Raw genomic sequence first — 15,683 nt, forward strand, 5'->3', positions numbered from 1 at the left:
ATATTTTATAATTATAAATTAAAAAATATGAAGTTAACTTTTAAGTAAGTACAGTATGTTTTAGATAAAGTTGAAAATATACATACAGTACTTAGGTATGACTTAAATATCATGAAAAACTTTGTTCGCCAAAAATATATAAATATTCACTTCACTAGGTAACGTTCGCCAAAAATGTATATAGTACGGGAGCCCCAGAACATTTTTTTGAGTAGGGTTCCGTTATAGGGTTATGTAATCAACAAAACTTGATTGACTACTGAAACCTAAAACGGGACCCTAACAAGCAAATTTTTTGTATTGTGATAGGTTTTAATACTCAATAGTTATTTAATTTAAGAGTAACATTGTCCTATAAATAGAACAATCCATATTTTAGGAACATCAAGTCAAAGTATGAAATCCTTTCTATTTCTGTTAGCTACCACTTTCGAGATTTTTCGAAAATTAAAATGTTGTTCGTCAAGTATGAAAATGAATCTATTCACAAAAAATTTGCTTGTAGTAATTAAAAATATGTTCCGTACTATAATATATTGTAAGTATAATATATACTTATAAGAAAAAAAAAATCATAATTCATATTATAAGATAAATTACTATTTTTGACGAAGACATAATTATGAATAAATAATCAGCCAAGTGCGAGTTGGACTCGCACACGAAGGGTTCCGTACCATAGAACAAAAGTAGGAAAAAATATGATTTTTGTATGGGAGCCCTCCTCAATTATTTGTTTGATAAAAAATGGCAAAAAAATCAATTTTGTTCTATGGGAGCCCCCATATTTGATTTATTTTGTTTTTAGTATTTGTTGTTATAGCGGCAACAGAAAATATACATAATCTGTGAAAATTTCATCTCTCTAGCTATTACCTTTCTTCAGTACAGCCGGGAGACAGACAGACGAACAGACAGACATCAACAAAAACTTAGTAATAGGGTCTCTTTTTTACCCTTGGGTACGGAACCCTAAAAAATCAAGATATAAGTTTACCAAAATATAAAGTCACAGTATAGGCCTATAGGGTCTTCCCTACAAAATCACAGTATAGGGTGAAAGACCTATCGTCTTAATTTTTTGCGCAAAACTAAGAATAAGTAAAATTACCCTTCCTAAATTGAACACACTGTACAATATAAAAATGCATACAGCGATTGGTCATCGCTGTCACGTTTTTAAATTGTGTGAAACTATATTAAAAACCGACTTATACAATGTATTATGTACATATATATTTGTTCTTCATTTAATTTAATTTAATTTAAAAGTATTCGCTGCTAACAATGTATATATACTTAGTAGTCTTGTTGTTTTTTGTGATATACTATGTTACCAAAGTCCGAAGCAGTCGGCTGTATGAGGTGGTATTCCAGTACCCACCATGCCGCAAGGAGCTACCTTTTTTGGGATCTTTCTACCATTTTCTATACGCTAGTTCTAAACGTGAGTACTCCCAAAATGGTTCCACTGTATAAATACTAATTCACTCTACAGTCTAGACTCAAAATGTCAAAAGTGGCCCCAGAGTAAAATAAGTTTGGAAACCACTGGTAGACCCGTGAGTGCTCTAGAAAGCATTGATTCAAATATTTGAGTATGCAACACTTTACCTAAAAAATACAATTATGTTTTCAGATGCAATGAAATTAATTACTGATATTGGCTACCAAACTACGGAAGCAGGTGGAATTGCTCGGTTGTATACTTTCAATACATACTACCTAGGTAATTCAATGAGTATTATTACTATTTTACTATCGGGCTATGAGGAAATATAGATTCTTTACAACAAGTTGTCAGGAGGTTATACGTTCGGCTGTATGTATCTTTTTTTTTTTTGTATGTTCAACGATAACTCAGCCGTTTGTGATCCGATTTTCAAAATTCTTTTTGTGTTGTATAGGGTTTAACTCGAACTTGGTACCATGTCCATAAGTAAAATAATATATTATGTAACCTTAAGTAAATATTGGGGACCTGCAAGACAGGCTGTGCCTAGTGTAGGACCCAAAGTAGAAACTAAGTCTGATAATGTAAAATGGTATGAAATAAATGAATTATGAAATGAAAATTATGAAAACGTTCACAAAAGTGGTGATCTGATGATGGCATCCTGGAGGAATCGAGGGGACTCCTTGAAATTTGTATGGGAATATATAGTGATTTAAATTTTTTCTGAAGCATTCGAGGTAAATGCTACCAAAAAGTAAGATTTCGCACCAGGTTATACCCTGGATCCGAAGATACCCAACAGAACTTTTGAATCCTTATAGATACAGGTTCGGGGATTTCGGCATTGTTTAAACAACTGAAAGCATAAGCCAACACATCCATTTATTTGATCATCATCATCAAAATCATAATTATGCCATGGGTCATCACATTATGACCCAATTATTGCTGCTTTTCGTGATATTTTGCATTGAAGCAGATGTTTTTGATGATTATTTCGCTGTTTGTGGACCGATTTTCAAAATTCTTGTGTTGTTGTATAGGGTATAATTTTGACTTTGTATAGCTTAGACTAGACTTAGCTGATAATGGGATCTATGAGCAATCGAGGGAAATCCTTGAAATTTATCAAAAGACTCATAGTGGTTAAAATGTTGTTTCTAGTAACTTAAACATATGTTAAGAATAAGAGAAAGTTCATACAAAGGTGTCTCTTGATCCAAAGACACTGAACAGAACTCCTGAACCTTTAAAAATAAAAGTTTTTAAATTGCAGCATCGCTTAGATAACTGCAAGCATTTACCACAATTTCGCTTACAGTAACATAATGTTAATAGTTAACATTCGTAGTGGTTATTTACTCATAAAGCCTTATCTTGTAGATAACTAAAAAGAGTGAAATTATTATTTTTAACAAAAAAATTAAAACCGACTTCCAAGGTAAAACAATAATAATCTATATATAAAAATGGATTTTCAAATGTCTTAGTCGCGCTAAAACTCGAAAACGGCTGGACGGATTGGGCTGATTTTAGTCTTAAAATATTCGTAGAAGTCCAGGGAAGGTTTTAAAGTGACACCGGGACAGCTAGTATGAACTAAAAAGTATTAAATAACTCTTACTCTATAATAGTGCCTTTTTCAGAATTCGTCTAAATCTCAATTATTCCTTATTTTTTTTTGTTAAAAATAATAATTTAAATTGTAAGTTTACTTGAAATGTTAGCAACAACTGCTTTCAAATTTATCAAGATTAAGATATTTATCTGTAGTAAATGATGTCGATGTCACAATCATTGAACTTATTATAGATTAAAGAATGTTTACAATTTACGTACACCATTTAAAAGTGAAATTCTGGAAATCTGAGAGGTCCGTGGAGAAAATTTCGAAAGCCCTTCTCTAAAGTGACATAATATTGTTCTACAGTGATGACAGACGCTTCAGAAATAGCCGAAGCCCTGACACTATATTTGAACAAGGACTACATGTACACATTTCTGCAGGCCATCACTAGCAACGGAAGTGTGTTCACGCCAGGTTAGTTGAAATAGTTTTATGTAGAGTTGCATTAAAATACAAGAATGAGAGAGAGACTTGCTATCAGGTTTTCGCACCAAGGATCACTGACATAGTATGTACTACGTAGTACTTACTACCTCAGTGCCAAGGATATGTTTTTTGAATTTAAAAACATTCCTATTTTCCACCACGCCTTGAATTTTTTATTTTTATTATTATTTTAATGTTTCGGGCAGTGTGGTCCCAGTGTGTGGCAACCAGCAGATCCGGCAATTTACGATATCTTCGGATATGATGATCCACGTCCATTTGGCTTTAGATATGAAACTTGTATTAGAATGTAAAGATTTTCTAGCTAGATTGCACTGAACTCAGGGGTTCCGCAGAGTTTTCAAGGCTGTGCCTAATATTAACTGGTCCAAACTATCCTTGCTTCTTCATACAATAGTATTCTGTAAAGTGCCTTGATAATTAATATCAATCTTATATATTGAGTGTTTCGTAGTTAAGGTGTCTTCGTAAAACCAGTCTCACAGTTAAGGTGTTAAAAGCCAATAAAATCCTGTTTTAAAAAAGTATTAGATTGAGAATTTATTGCAGAGGCATCAAAATCTAAGGTTCGGAGACGCGTCCTGTTGCCATCATTCACCAGCAAAATGATGGCCGGCTACGTCGAGTCCATATGGGCTGAGAGTGTGGCGCTGGCGGAAAGTCTGGCACCGTTTGTGGGGAAGGGGCCCTTTGCTGCGGGGCCGTACTTGGGCGCCTTCTGCTTCAACAGTATCTTAAGTACGTATGCCATTCATAACCTATAAAGCTCGAAAGAATCTTGACTTTAGGAGCGGACGTAGAACCGGCCCAGACAAAATCACCCTTGACATAATCCGACCAAATGTCGTAGGTTGGTCAAGTGCCTATCGATATATTATGCGAATCAATTTCTTGGACGGTACATTATTTTATTTCTTAAAGATCACACCCATGAAAGAGATCAGCTGCTCATGGGAGTTAAAAATCAAGTCTTCACTTTTTACTATTCACTATCTTCTTTATTAGGCGATTTAGGATTCACAAAAGAATACAAAATCACTTTACGTTTGGCGGTTACGCTTTAACTATAATGTAATTGACAGCATGAACGCGCCACTACATATTAAAATAAATCGTTAGATACAGTAAAATTGTTTGTATTTTCGAAGTGAAGGCGCCAAGCTGCAAGTTCGTGTGGAGACATGTAATTCGTCAAGCCTAAAATTTTCAAAAATGTTCAACACCTTAAAAACTCTACGAATATTGCGATATGATTTCTTGAACTAAAACGATTCTAAATATTTTAGGATCAGCAGACGCACAAGATTTGAGAAAGGAAATGTGCACTTTGCAATTACTGGATGACTTTCATAGATGCCTGAAGCTGGTATACGAGAGATGGGTCAGCCTGTGGATGTACCCGAATTGGGTCCACAGGTTCACCGCGAATTATGCGGAAACCCATAAAAACTTTGTGGCCTTCCAAAACTACGCAGAAACGGTAAGAATAGTTAACGATAAATATTTAGCAAAATTATTGATTGAAAAATGTCACCATATTTTGTAAACTAACGCATACCAAACACGGCTTATTGAAAGTATTAAAATACCTAACTACTTGTGTCTTTCACTTACGCATGAAAATATATTTTATCAGTCTCTACACTTGTAAAAACGAAATATCATATATTTTATTAGTCTCTACACTTGTAAAAACGAAATATTATATATTTTATCAGTCTCTACACTTGTAAAAACGAAATATAATATATTTTATCAGTCTCTACACTTGTAAAAACGAAATATAATATATTTTATCACTCTCTACACTTGTAAAAACGAAATATAATATATTTTATCAGTCTCTACACTTGTAAAAACGAAATATAATATATTTTATCAGTCTCTACACTTGTGTAAACGAAATATAATATATTTTATCAGTCTCTACACTTGTAAAAACGAAATATAATATATTTTATCAGTCTATACACTTGTAAAAACGAAATATAATATATTTTATCAGTCTCTACACTTGTAAAAACGAAATATAATATATTTTATCAGTCTCTACACTTGTAAAAACGAAATATAATATATTTTATCAGTCTCTACACTTGTAAAAATGAAATATAATATATTTTATCAGTCTCTACACTTGTAAAAACGAAATATAATATATTTTATCAGTCTCTACACTTGTAAAAACGAAATATAATATATTTTATCAGTCTCTACACTTGTAAAAACGAAATATAATATATTTTATCAGTCTCTACACTTGTAAAAACGAAATATAATATATTTTATCAGTATCTACACTTGTAAAAACGAAATATATATTTTATTACAGTCTCTACACTTGTAAAAACGAAATATATATTTTATTAGTCTCTACACTTGTAAAAACGAAATATATATTTTATTACAGTCTCTACACTTGTAAAAACGAAATAGCGCTGATAGCTTATACGTAAACTGTAATTAATAATACTAAATTAAGTTAACATTTTAAACTTTCGCGTTGTTAAGTCCCGATTAAAAAGTTTAATTATAATAATTAAACTTTTTAATCGGGACTTAACGCGACTTATTTAAGTAGTAATGCTACTAAAAGTAGGTACTCGTAGTAGCATTACTACTTAAATAAGTCGCGTTAAGTCCCGATTAAAAAGTTTAACTAAATTAAGTTTTTTGTTTATATATTTTATTTTATTAAGAAACTTGGTTTATCTTCTAGGCATATAGAATTCGAAGAAATAAATTATTAAGTAATTCCACCTTAAATTCTACAGGTAACTATAAAATTGATACTTACATAAGTTCTTATAGTAGATAATAAACTCTTTCACTGGACTGTACTGAACCCATTTTTTTTACAAATGTTTTTGATAAACATTAATTATATGATTGTAAGTTGTAAACGACAAGTAGCATATTTAGGGGCTGTTTCACCACTTCCGGATAAATGCCACATAGACTATCCACAACTTAACTGACAGATAGAGTATGAACTATCTGCCAGATAAGTTGTGGATAACCTATCCGGTACTTATCTGATAGGTGCCGAACAGGCTATCCACCATTTAACTTGACAGATGAAGTATTGAGAATAGCCTATTCGGCACTTTATCAGAAAGTGGTGAAACAGATCCTTATAGTCTCATAATAATATTCTTTTAGGTGACCCCAGCGAAGAAAAGAACACAAAGCGTGGTTTGTTTGACGGTTTGCTCGATTCCAAACTCCCACAAATAGATGTAAGGGAGGAAATCGTGGTGCTGATGGGTGCTTCTGAGGAAGCGGGCATCGCGCTTGGCTTCGCGCTGATGCTGATGGGACAGTATCCAGAGGTGCAGGATAAACTTTATGAGGAGTGAGTGACGACGAATGACTAAAAATCTAGTTTAATTTAGACTAGGTACTAAAATAAGAACATTGATAGGTTGAAAAGTTTGATAACATATTTTAGGGCCTGTTTCACCACTTACTGATAAGTGATAACTGGTATGAGTAACAGATAGCTGCTATTATATATTTTTACAAAGTATCAAACTCTTTTTTCTTTCTGTCAAATAAGTTGTCGATAGCCTATTCGGTACTTATCAGTAAGTGGTGAAACAGGCCCTTAGTAGTTTAAACTCTAGATTTAAATTTGACCTATCAGCCAGAGAGCGCCCGGTCACGCGTTCAAGCATTCTGCGTTCGTATTCTTCGTTCAAGCGCGCAGCGGTCAGTCACATGGGATCAATTCTGACGCGGTCAGAACGTCCCCTGTGTGAGTATCTCTATAATAATTATGTATAACGTACAACACGAAGAACGCAAAACTGACCGCTTTACAGCAATCTGTCTGATAGGTCCCTCATATAAAGACTAGTTAAACTCTGAAAATGTATGTTCCCATAATTTACTGAATTCACTAGAATGGATATGGGATGGAGTCAACATAAAAAATATACAAGTTGGCGACGCGGCGTTGCAAAAAAAATTATAAAGCGTTTAATTTTTTTTAATTTAATTTTAGGTTGAGGGATATTTTCGACAATTCAGATAGACCGCTAGAGATAGACGATTTGAAGAGACTGCGATATCTGGATATGGTCGTCAAAGAGGTGTTCCGCCTTTACCCACCTGTGCCTATGATTATGCGCAATGCTGACAGAGAAATTAAATTATGTAAGTATAAACTATAGAATAGAGAAATAGAATTTAGAAAATCCTTACTTCCTTACTAATATTATAAATGCGAAAGTGTGTCTGTCTATCTGTCTGCCTGTCTGTCTGTTACCTCTTCACGCTCAAACCGCTCAACCGATTTTGCTGAAATTTGGCATGGAGATACTTTGACACCCGGGAAAGGATATAGGATACTTTTTATCCCGGAAAAATGTACGGTTCCCGCGCGATAAATGAATTTTGGCGCAACGGAGTTGCGGGCATCATCTAGTAATAAATAAATAAGTAAAATTTTTTAGCTAGCCCATTATTTTGAATATCTGGGCGCATGGCAGTGCCCCGCCAAGACGGGCCATAATTATTTTGAAATATATCAGTCAGTGTTGCCAGACGGCCAACTCGGTTTCTCCCCAAGTGTTCCCCGAAATCCCCCCAAAATTCGGGATTTCAAGAAAAATCCCCCCACAAATTATAAAAGAAAAATTTTGTTCATTATGAATGGGAATTTCACAAATGGATACGATGAATGTACACTATTTCTGCAATAGCGTCCAATCTTTATAGAATCAGCATCTTCGCGAGCTCCTTGATCATTTTTATGGTTCCGTAAGTCGTAACCAAAGGGTAAAAACGGGCCCATAGTACTTAGATTTCGCCGTCTGTTCCCAGATTTTTTCCTCCAACAATCCCCCCAAAAAATTGTTCCCCCCAATTTTCCCCCCATCACCTAAAAAAACCCCCAAATTTGGGGGGATTCCCCCCAATCTGGCATCACTGATATCAGTAGATATATAAAATATGTTTTATTCTAAATTAATTTATAAGCTTGGTGTAAGTCGTCTTAAGGTCTCAATCCAAAACGATAACTTTGCACACAACCAAAGACCAAGCGTATACGCATCGCAATAAGATTCATTTTAGCTTAGCATAAAACTGTAGTCACTCGAGCGGATCTTCTCTATTTTTCATGTTTTTTTTAAATATCTTTGGAAATAAACATTAAGAAACAAAATTGTTCGGTTAAAGAATTTTTAATATAGATTTACTAACAATTTATTCAAATAAAATGTATAATTATCCTAGTTAATACTTATATTTCGATGAAATAGATTTTTATCGGAGGTGAGTTTGTAAATTAATTACAGCCAAATTATTAAGTTTTATTAAAATGTTTATGGTTTAAGGTATTTTAAATATTGTGCTTTATACCTCATATTTTTTAAAACTTCGTTATTATATTGGAACTAGGTAAACCGGAAGTCGCGGAATAACAAATTGGGGTTTATCCTCGCCTTAAGTTTGGATCATAACATGTTTCCCAGCATCTGGGCGAGTGGTTCCCGCGGGCGCCGGCATCGTGGTTCCCATCATCAGTCTCCACCGGAACCCTGCGTACTGGGGTTCTGACGCGTATCACTTCGACCCGGAGCGGTTCCTGCCGGAGCGGCTGGCCGTCGTCAGTGTTAACGCCTATATTCCATTCAGCTACGGCGCTCGTGGTTGTGTTGGTAAGACATCACAATACTTCGGAATCTTAAGAGCCTTTTATGTATTTGTTTTGAAGTTTAAATAATAATAGTTAAAAAATGCCGTTCTTTTTTTGCATAGATGAAATCTTTAGGACCAGAAAAATAATTTGAAATAAAAAATCTGTGGGTTCTAATCTGTATTTTAATCGCTATCTGGCTAATTTATTATCAGTAGCCAGATATATTAGCCAGATGATTTAAAGATAAGTTACATGGTTTGTTCAATTTATAAGGGGAAAAATGGGTAATTATCCTTATATTATAAAATGTTAGTTATCTGCTTCTTCCACAAACGTCTGCAATTATGAGAATGCTTGGTACAATGACCATCAACGGCATTAGCCCTGCATATCATTCATTGCCATTGCCAGTCTCCCTCAGGCAAATTGTAAGGATGGATTTAAAGGAACATACCTCAAACTCGATAACTAATTTCCCGCAATTCCATTTTCCAGGTTCAAAATACGGGAGCTACCTCGTGAAACTGGCTTTATGTGCGATCCTGAGGAAGTATAAGGTCTTGGGCACACCAGCATCGGGACCCATACCAGACATTGAGATCAAGTTTGAAGTGACACTGAAATCTATCAACAATTTTGAAATAGAATTCGTTAACCGAATCTAAAAACGATGGTATGCGTCATGGATTTTCTTTTCAACTCAATCAATTTCAGCAATTTTATTGAGCAATATCACGAATTTTCAATATGATTGACCGTCTAGGGTTGATATTGAACGCGCCCGCCTTCTTGTTCAATGATATTGCACGATAAAATTGATCGTCTAAGCCCACTTAGCGGGCTCCTAGTCGGTCAATGTTATTGCTCAATATCACGTATTGCGTAATATTATTGACCGTCTAGGGTTGATATTGAACATTGCCCAACTTCAATCTAATTGTCAAATAAACTGTTTAATAAAATTGAAGCGTGATATTGCACAATACAATTGATCGTCTAGGGGCCGGCTTAGAATATCCAAGCCATAGACTTATTTATATACCTACTGTCGATCCAAGCTGTTGGTTTAAATAGAGACACACATACAAGACGTGTAATTATAATTAATTATTCCGACTATTCATTAACAGAAATAAATAAGTTAAACACTATTCACTTCATCATCATCATATTATAAAACAACGAGCTTTTGCCCGCGGCTTCGCTCGCGTTAAGAAGTATTATTATATACAAACTTTCATCCCCTATTTGAACCCCTTGGGGTTGGAATTTATCAAAATCCTTTATTAGCGGATGCCTACTTCATAACATCTACCTGCATGCCAAATTTCAGCCCGATCCATCCAGTGGTTTGGGCTGTGCATTGATAGATCACTATGTCAATCAGTCAGTCAGTCACCTTTGAGTTTTATATATTACTTTACTACTTTACTTTACTATATATAATATACTATTATAAAGAGGAAAGATTTGATTTTTTGTTTGTTTGTTTGTTTGTTTGAGTCGAATAGGCTCCGAAACTACTGGACCGATTTGAAAAATTCTTTTACCATTGGAATCCTGCATTATTTCTGCTGAACATAGGCTAATTTTTATTTTGGAAAAATATAAGGTTCCGTAAGATATTTGGGATTTTCGGACGCAAGGTTTAAAAAATCAACCAGAAAAGTTACTTATTTTGCGTACGCTGCCTAAACTATAAAAGATAGAGGCATAAAATGTTCTAAGTAATTATAGATCTTTTAAATATCTACAAAAAAGTCCGCGACACACTATACCTATCTATGTTGAGTGAGGCACAATAACCATTTTTTTATTAAAAAATCTAGATTTTTTTTTGGACTATATTTAAATGCGTTTATTTAAATCATGCTATTGACCCTTATCAAAATAAATTATTTCATCACTAAGTACAGTTAATGTAGATAATATTTGGTCTTTGAATGATTAAAATTGGACGTTTGGTTTTAATGTTATGGCGAAATTAAAATATTACGATTTCTGCTGCACGTTGCGAATTGGGCGTCAAGGCGCGATGCGCGGGTGTGCGTGCGGTAGGGGAGAGATTTAATTATCAGTGCCACAGACTCGCCCGGAGAGTCCACGTAAATATTACCTCGATCGTGGGAATCGCAGACACAATAGATTTTCAATAGTTATGCGACAGCCGGGTGCTGCTTTATTGATTTGATATAGACTATCGTGCTTCATTATTATAATCCTAATTTCAAAAAAGCTTTAAAAGTTATGACTACGAAAGTAATATTTTTAGAACTTTTTAAAATAAGTTTTGAATGACTATTATTTTTGATTGCTATTATAATTCATTAATTTCTTTAACTATAAATCTCCAATAGCGGCAGCCGGCTGCCAGCATAACAATTGAAGATCTATTGTGTCTGCGATACCCACGATGCCGATGCACGATGGAAGTATTAATGCATATTTTTTAATCCACACTATTTCTGCTGAATATAGGCTATATTTAATGAGAGAAAAAAGGGAACCGTATTAAGTGTTAATAATTGTGTGAAAAATCTACCAAAATATTCCTTCTTGCTTATGCTTTATAAATTATAGACTATACTTACTTATCGCAAAGTGATGTACTATAGTCTTATAGTTCTGCAGGTAAGGATAAAATAATCAAACATAACACTTAAAATATAAAAATATAAAAAAAAATACAATAAAAATGTGTTATATGTACATAATAATTATAATATAGTAGTTGCAGGCTAAATAATGTAAACTATTTTTATGTTCTGCTTAACTTAAAGATTGACTACCTTTATTTAAAAAAAATAATTTAAAAACCAATGTCCACCCGTGCGAAGCCGGGCCGGGCCGCTAGTATATTATATAGAAGTCGCTTTTTTTTCCTCATGTCCCTTTGTTCTCTTTAATCTTTAAAACTACGCAATGGATTTTGATGCGGTTTTCTTTAATAGATAGTGATTCAAGAGGAAGGTTTATAAGTATAATAAGCAATAACATTCATTAAATAGTGAAGAAATACTATTATTGTTGGGGTCTCTAATGTGATGTCGTAAATAATTACATTTTTTCTGCTTTCCGTGATTGTATATGTCTATCTCTTATGGATATCCCACAATTATAACAGTTTGTTGTCATTTACTTTTAACGGCAAATAATGGTTAATTTTCGAAGCGATGTTAACCAATAAGGCATTCATCCTTATTCAATTAAACACTTTAAATACATTGTTGATTTAATATAGATCTATATGGCCTCTATATTTTGAAGATAATAATATCCCACCAAAACATTAAATGTAAAAAGGAGCCAAGCAAAATATTGCATAGCCATGCAATATATCTATCGTAAAAAGTTTTCAGATCACATTCAAGCCAAGCCTTCAACTTATTTTGTAATTTAAATCAACATTCAGTGAATTTATAAATAGTTTTCTTTATTTTATAATTTGGCTTTGGCTCGGCAATGAGCACAAGAAAATCAAATATAAAACTTCATATTTGGGGTAGTTCATACTTACACAAACGGCAAGCGTAAAGTGTTTTAGTATGTGACGACGCATGTGGACGATGGTACCCAATAAATCCCAAGTGATTATTTTTCTAGTGCTCATTGCCAAGCCACTATAATAATTATAAAATAAAGAAAACTATTGATAAATTCACTTAATGTTGATTTAAATTACAAAATAAGTTGAAGGCTTGGCTTGAATGTGATCTGAAAACTTTTTACGATAGATATATTGCATGGCTATGCAATAATATTTTGATTGGCTCCTTTTTACATTTAATGTTTTGGTGGGATTTCATTTCTTTTTTTAAGGTTTCTTATCTTTTCAGGTCACGTTAAAACTTTTCTGTACTTAGCTAAGCATCCATTCTCTATCTCTAGGTATATATTCTAGGTCTTAGGTCATAAAATTAATTGATAATAACAGGTAGGTACTTTTACAAAGTACAAATTCTATGACGATAGCCCAACAACTTTTTAACTTTCAGGAGGTTATTCGTGCACCGATGTTACTTTCGATTGAGTATTACGACCTATCCCGGATTTTTTAAACCATACTAATTATACTCCGCAAACAAGCGATACCGCGATATAAAGGGAGTGCTACACCATCTATCGAGCGAGTATAAAGTGTACATCATAATTCGCAGTTCTGATTTCATTTATGTTTTAATCGAATTTAACTATTATAGTTTCATTGTTAACTTTGTTAACACTATTTTTCCCTTTGTACGTAAAATAATTATTATGAATTCGAAACTCATTTTTAATGTTCTTGCAAAGCCACAAACATAAAAATCTTTTCTTTTATTTAATAAAGTTATATTATACTTTTCAGTTTTTAGATTTCCTTGCCCAAAGGATCAAAACGGGAGCCTATTCTTAATGAGTCTAGACTTCGCTGTCTGTCTGTCATCCGTCCGTGTATCACGAGGTTAGATCTCGAGAACCACAATAGCTAGATATTTTAATTTTTTACAAATTATGTACTTTTGTTGACGCTATAAAAGCTAATAGTCCAACTAAAATAAAATAAATGATTAATCGGGGGTCTCATACAACAAACACGTTTTTTTGCCCTTTTTTGCTCTATATTCATAATGGTAAAAGTAAGGTTTTTGAAAATTTCAGAAAATACTTAATTGTATTTCAACTTTAATAATAAGTAATAAAAAGTACATAAACTTGTGATTTAAGGGGGGAGCCCCCTATACAAATTTACGGTACGGAACCTTATGTACGCCAGTCCGACTCGCACTTGGCCAGTTTCATAATTTTTCCTTTTATTGTGGATAACGACCTACCTTGTTGCCAAAAAGTCTGCTAGAAGTACCATAGAATTTTGATGATCTGTCAGTCAGTGAGTGACAAAATGTAGCAACTTTGATCATCCGTAACTATTAAACTATTTATCGAAATGTTATGTAATTTGGAGGTTAAGCTAGTTTTAATACTTGCTCCTAGTCACCGAAATTCTAAATCAATAGCTTTGTTAACATCGAAGATAAAGGGGGTGTGAAAAAGCCGCCAACCGCTTCGAGTAAAGTATGCTACGGCTGTGCCTTTGCTAAAAAGCTTGGCTGGAGCACTGCCGTGCTCCCGGATTACATATTTAAAAATTGCGAGACTTAGCTTTTGTGGCGGTAGCGACCAATTATACGGGCCAAGGGACGCCAAGGGTTACTAATAATGAATATAAATCAAAACTGCTGAATCGATTTTAAATAATTTTTTCAGTGGCTATACCAATATTTTATACCCGTGTGAAGCCGGGGCGGGTCGCTAGTTATTGGATAATTTAACTTTATTCTTGTAAATATCTTTGTAAATAAATAGCTGTTAGCTACATAGGTACACGTGTATTTATATTCCAAAATATTGGGATTAGTTTCGTGGTAGACACGTCTGTCTATCTGAATTTGAACTGATTTTGAATGGAACTTGGTATGTAGATGCAGAGCAACGCCTCGGTAACGTAAGCCTTGGTACGATACCTATGATAACAACCACATATAACTATACAACTATTCTATTGAACTCGCACATAGATAATTACTTTTGCCAAAAGTAAGAAGAATGAGTGTAGTCAAAATCGTGGAACGAGGAACGCAACTTCAATGCTACCTTCAGGGGCGTCTTTCCCTTAGGTGCAATGCACACGGGCGCCGCGGTCCTAGGGGCGCCGAGCGCCGCTCGCACTCGGCGCGCGCCCGCGCTGCCCTAGTAGACAAGTGGCAAGCGATTATGGTAAACGCTAACAAAATGTATGCGATTTGTCATAAGTCATCGCTTCGCTAGCGAATACTAATGTCAAATCTCATACATTTTGTGGCGTTAGCGTTGGCGTTTACAATAATCGCTTGCCACTCGTCTAGGCCCTCTGGCCGGCCGCTACGGCCCACTCTTTATTGACCAACGTAAAAAGAACTCCAGTTTGCAAACATTTTTGTGTAATATCCGAAGCTCTTCTTATATTTGTAGAATTACAGCAAAGCAAGGCGCGCCATGAGCGGCTCGGCTTTTGCAATATAAATATTATAATCTTTATTTTTCAACGTGAAATGAACCTTCAAACACATAAATGAAGATTATATTATTTGATGTAATAGTGAGTGTCCTATCGCTCGTTTTTTCAAAATAGGTAGTGGTAGGATTTGGATTTGGATACAAAAAAGCACAGTGTTCTAATTTAGAAAACAAACTGTGCCATGCTGGCTCTTCGGATGAAGAGAAGTTAGAGCTCTTCAATGAAATCGAATAATGAAATCGAATTAAATACCGATGTTGTGATGATGTGATGTTTAATAAGTATAAAACATGAAATTTAAAGTAAAATTGAAGTACTTAAGCGATATAAAATTTATTTTTTAGGGTTAGGCTTGTTAGGGTCAGTCAAAACTCAAGAGCACATCATGGTCAAAACCGAAAAAAACTTCAATCTACAAACAAACAACAATAGAGTGTGTTATCTATTTTATATTGGAGAAATTTGACAGTAC

The 15,683-nt window shown here is 34.1% G+C and overlaps 1 protein-coding gene across 1 annotated transcript; it reads left to right on the forward strand.

The window, feature by feature from the left end:
* The first annotated feature begins 1,283 nt into the window (after positions 1-1,283).
* Positions 1,284-9,848, forward strand: LOC121730877 (cytochrome P450 4c21-like). The gene is made up of 10 exons (XM_042120084.1): positions 1,284-1,447; positions 1,640-1,729; positions 3,387-3,497; positions 4,080-4,268; positions 4,817-5,010; positions 6,250-6,304; positions 6,693-6,885; positions 7,537-7,688; positions 9,011-9,196; positions 9,673-9,848. Exons 1-10 carry the CDS (start codon positions 1,288-1,290, stop codon positions 9,840-9,842), a joined length of 1,500 nt encoding a protein of 499 aa, XP_041976018.1. The 5' UTR covers positions 1,284-1,287; the 3' UTR covers positions 9,843-9,848.
* The last annotated feature ends 5,835 nt before the right edge of the window (positions 9,849-15,683 follow it).

Source organism: Aricia agestis, chromosome 10 (assembly GCF_905147365.1).
Source record: "Aricia agestis chromosome 10, ilAriAges1.1, whole genome shotgun sequence".
NCBI classification, from domain to species: Eukaryota; Metazoa; Arthropoda; class Insecta; order Lepidoptera; family Lycaenidae; genus Aricia; species Aricia agestis.

Bases quoted from the DNA above. Each gene is read 5' to 3' on its own strand.
- LOC121730877 (XM_042120084.1), top strand. From the start codon at position 1,288: ATGTATATATACTTAGTAGTCTTGTTGTTTTTTGTGATATACTATGTT. The intron at 6,305-6,692 runs GTAACTATAAAA...ATATTCTTTTAG, and splicing joins TTCCACCTTAAATTCTACAG to GTGACCCCAGCGAAGAAAAG. The intron at 9,197-9,672 runs GTAAGACATCAC...TCCATTTTCCAG, and splicing joins CGGCGCTCGTGGTTGTGTTG to GTTCAAAATACGGGAGCTAC.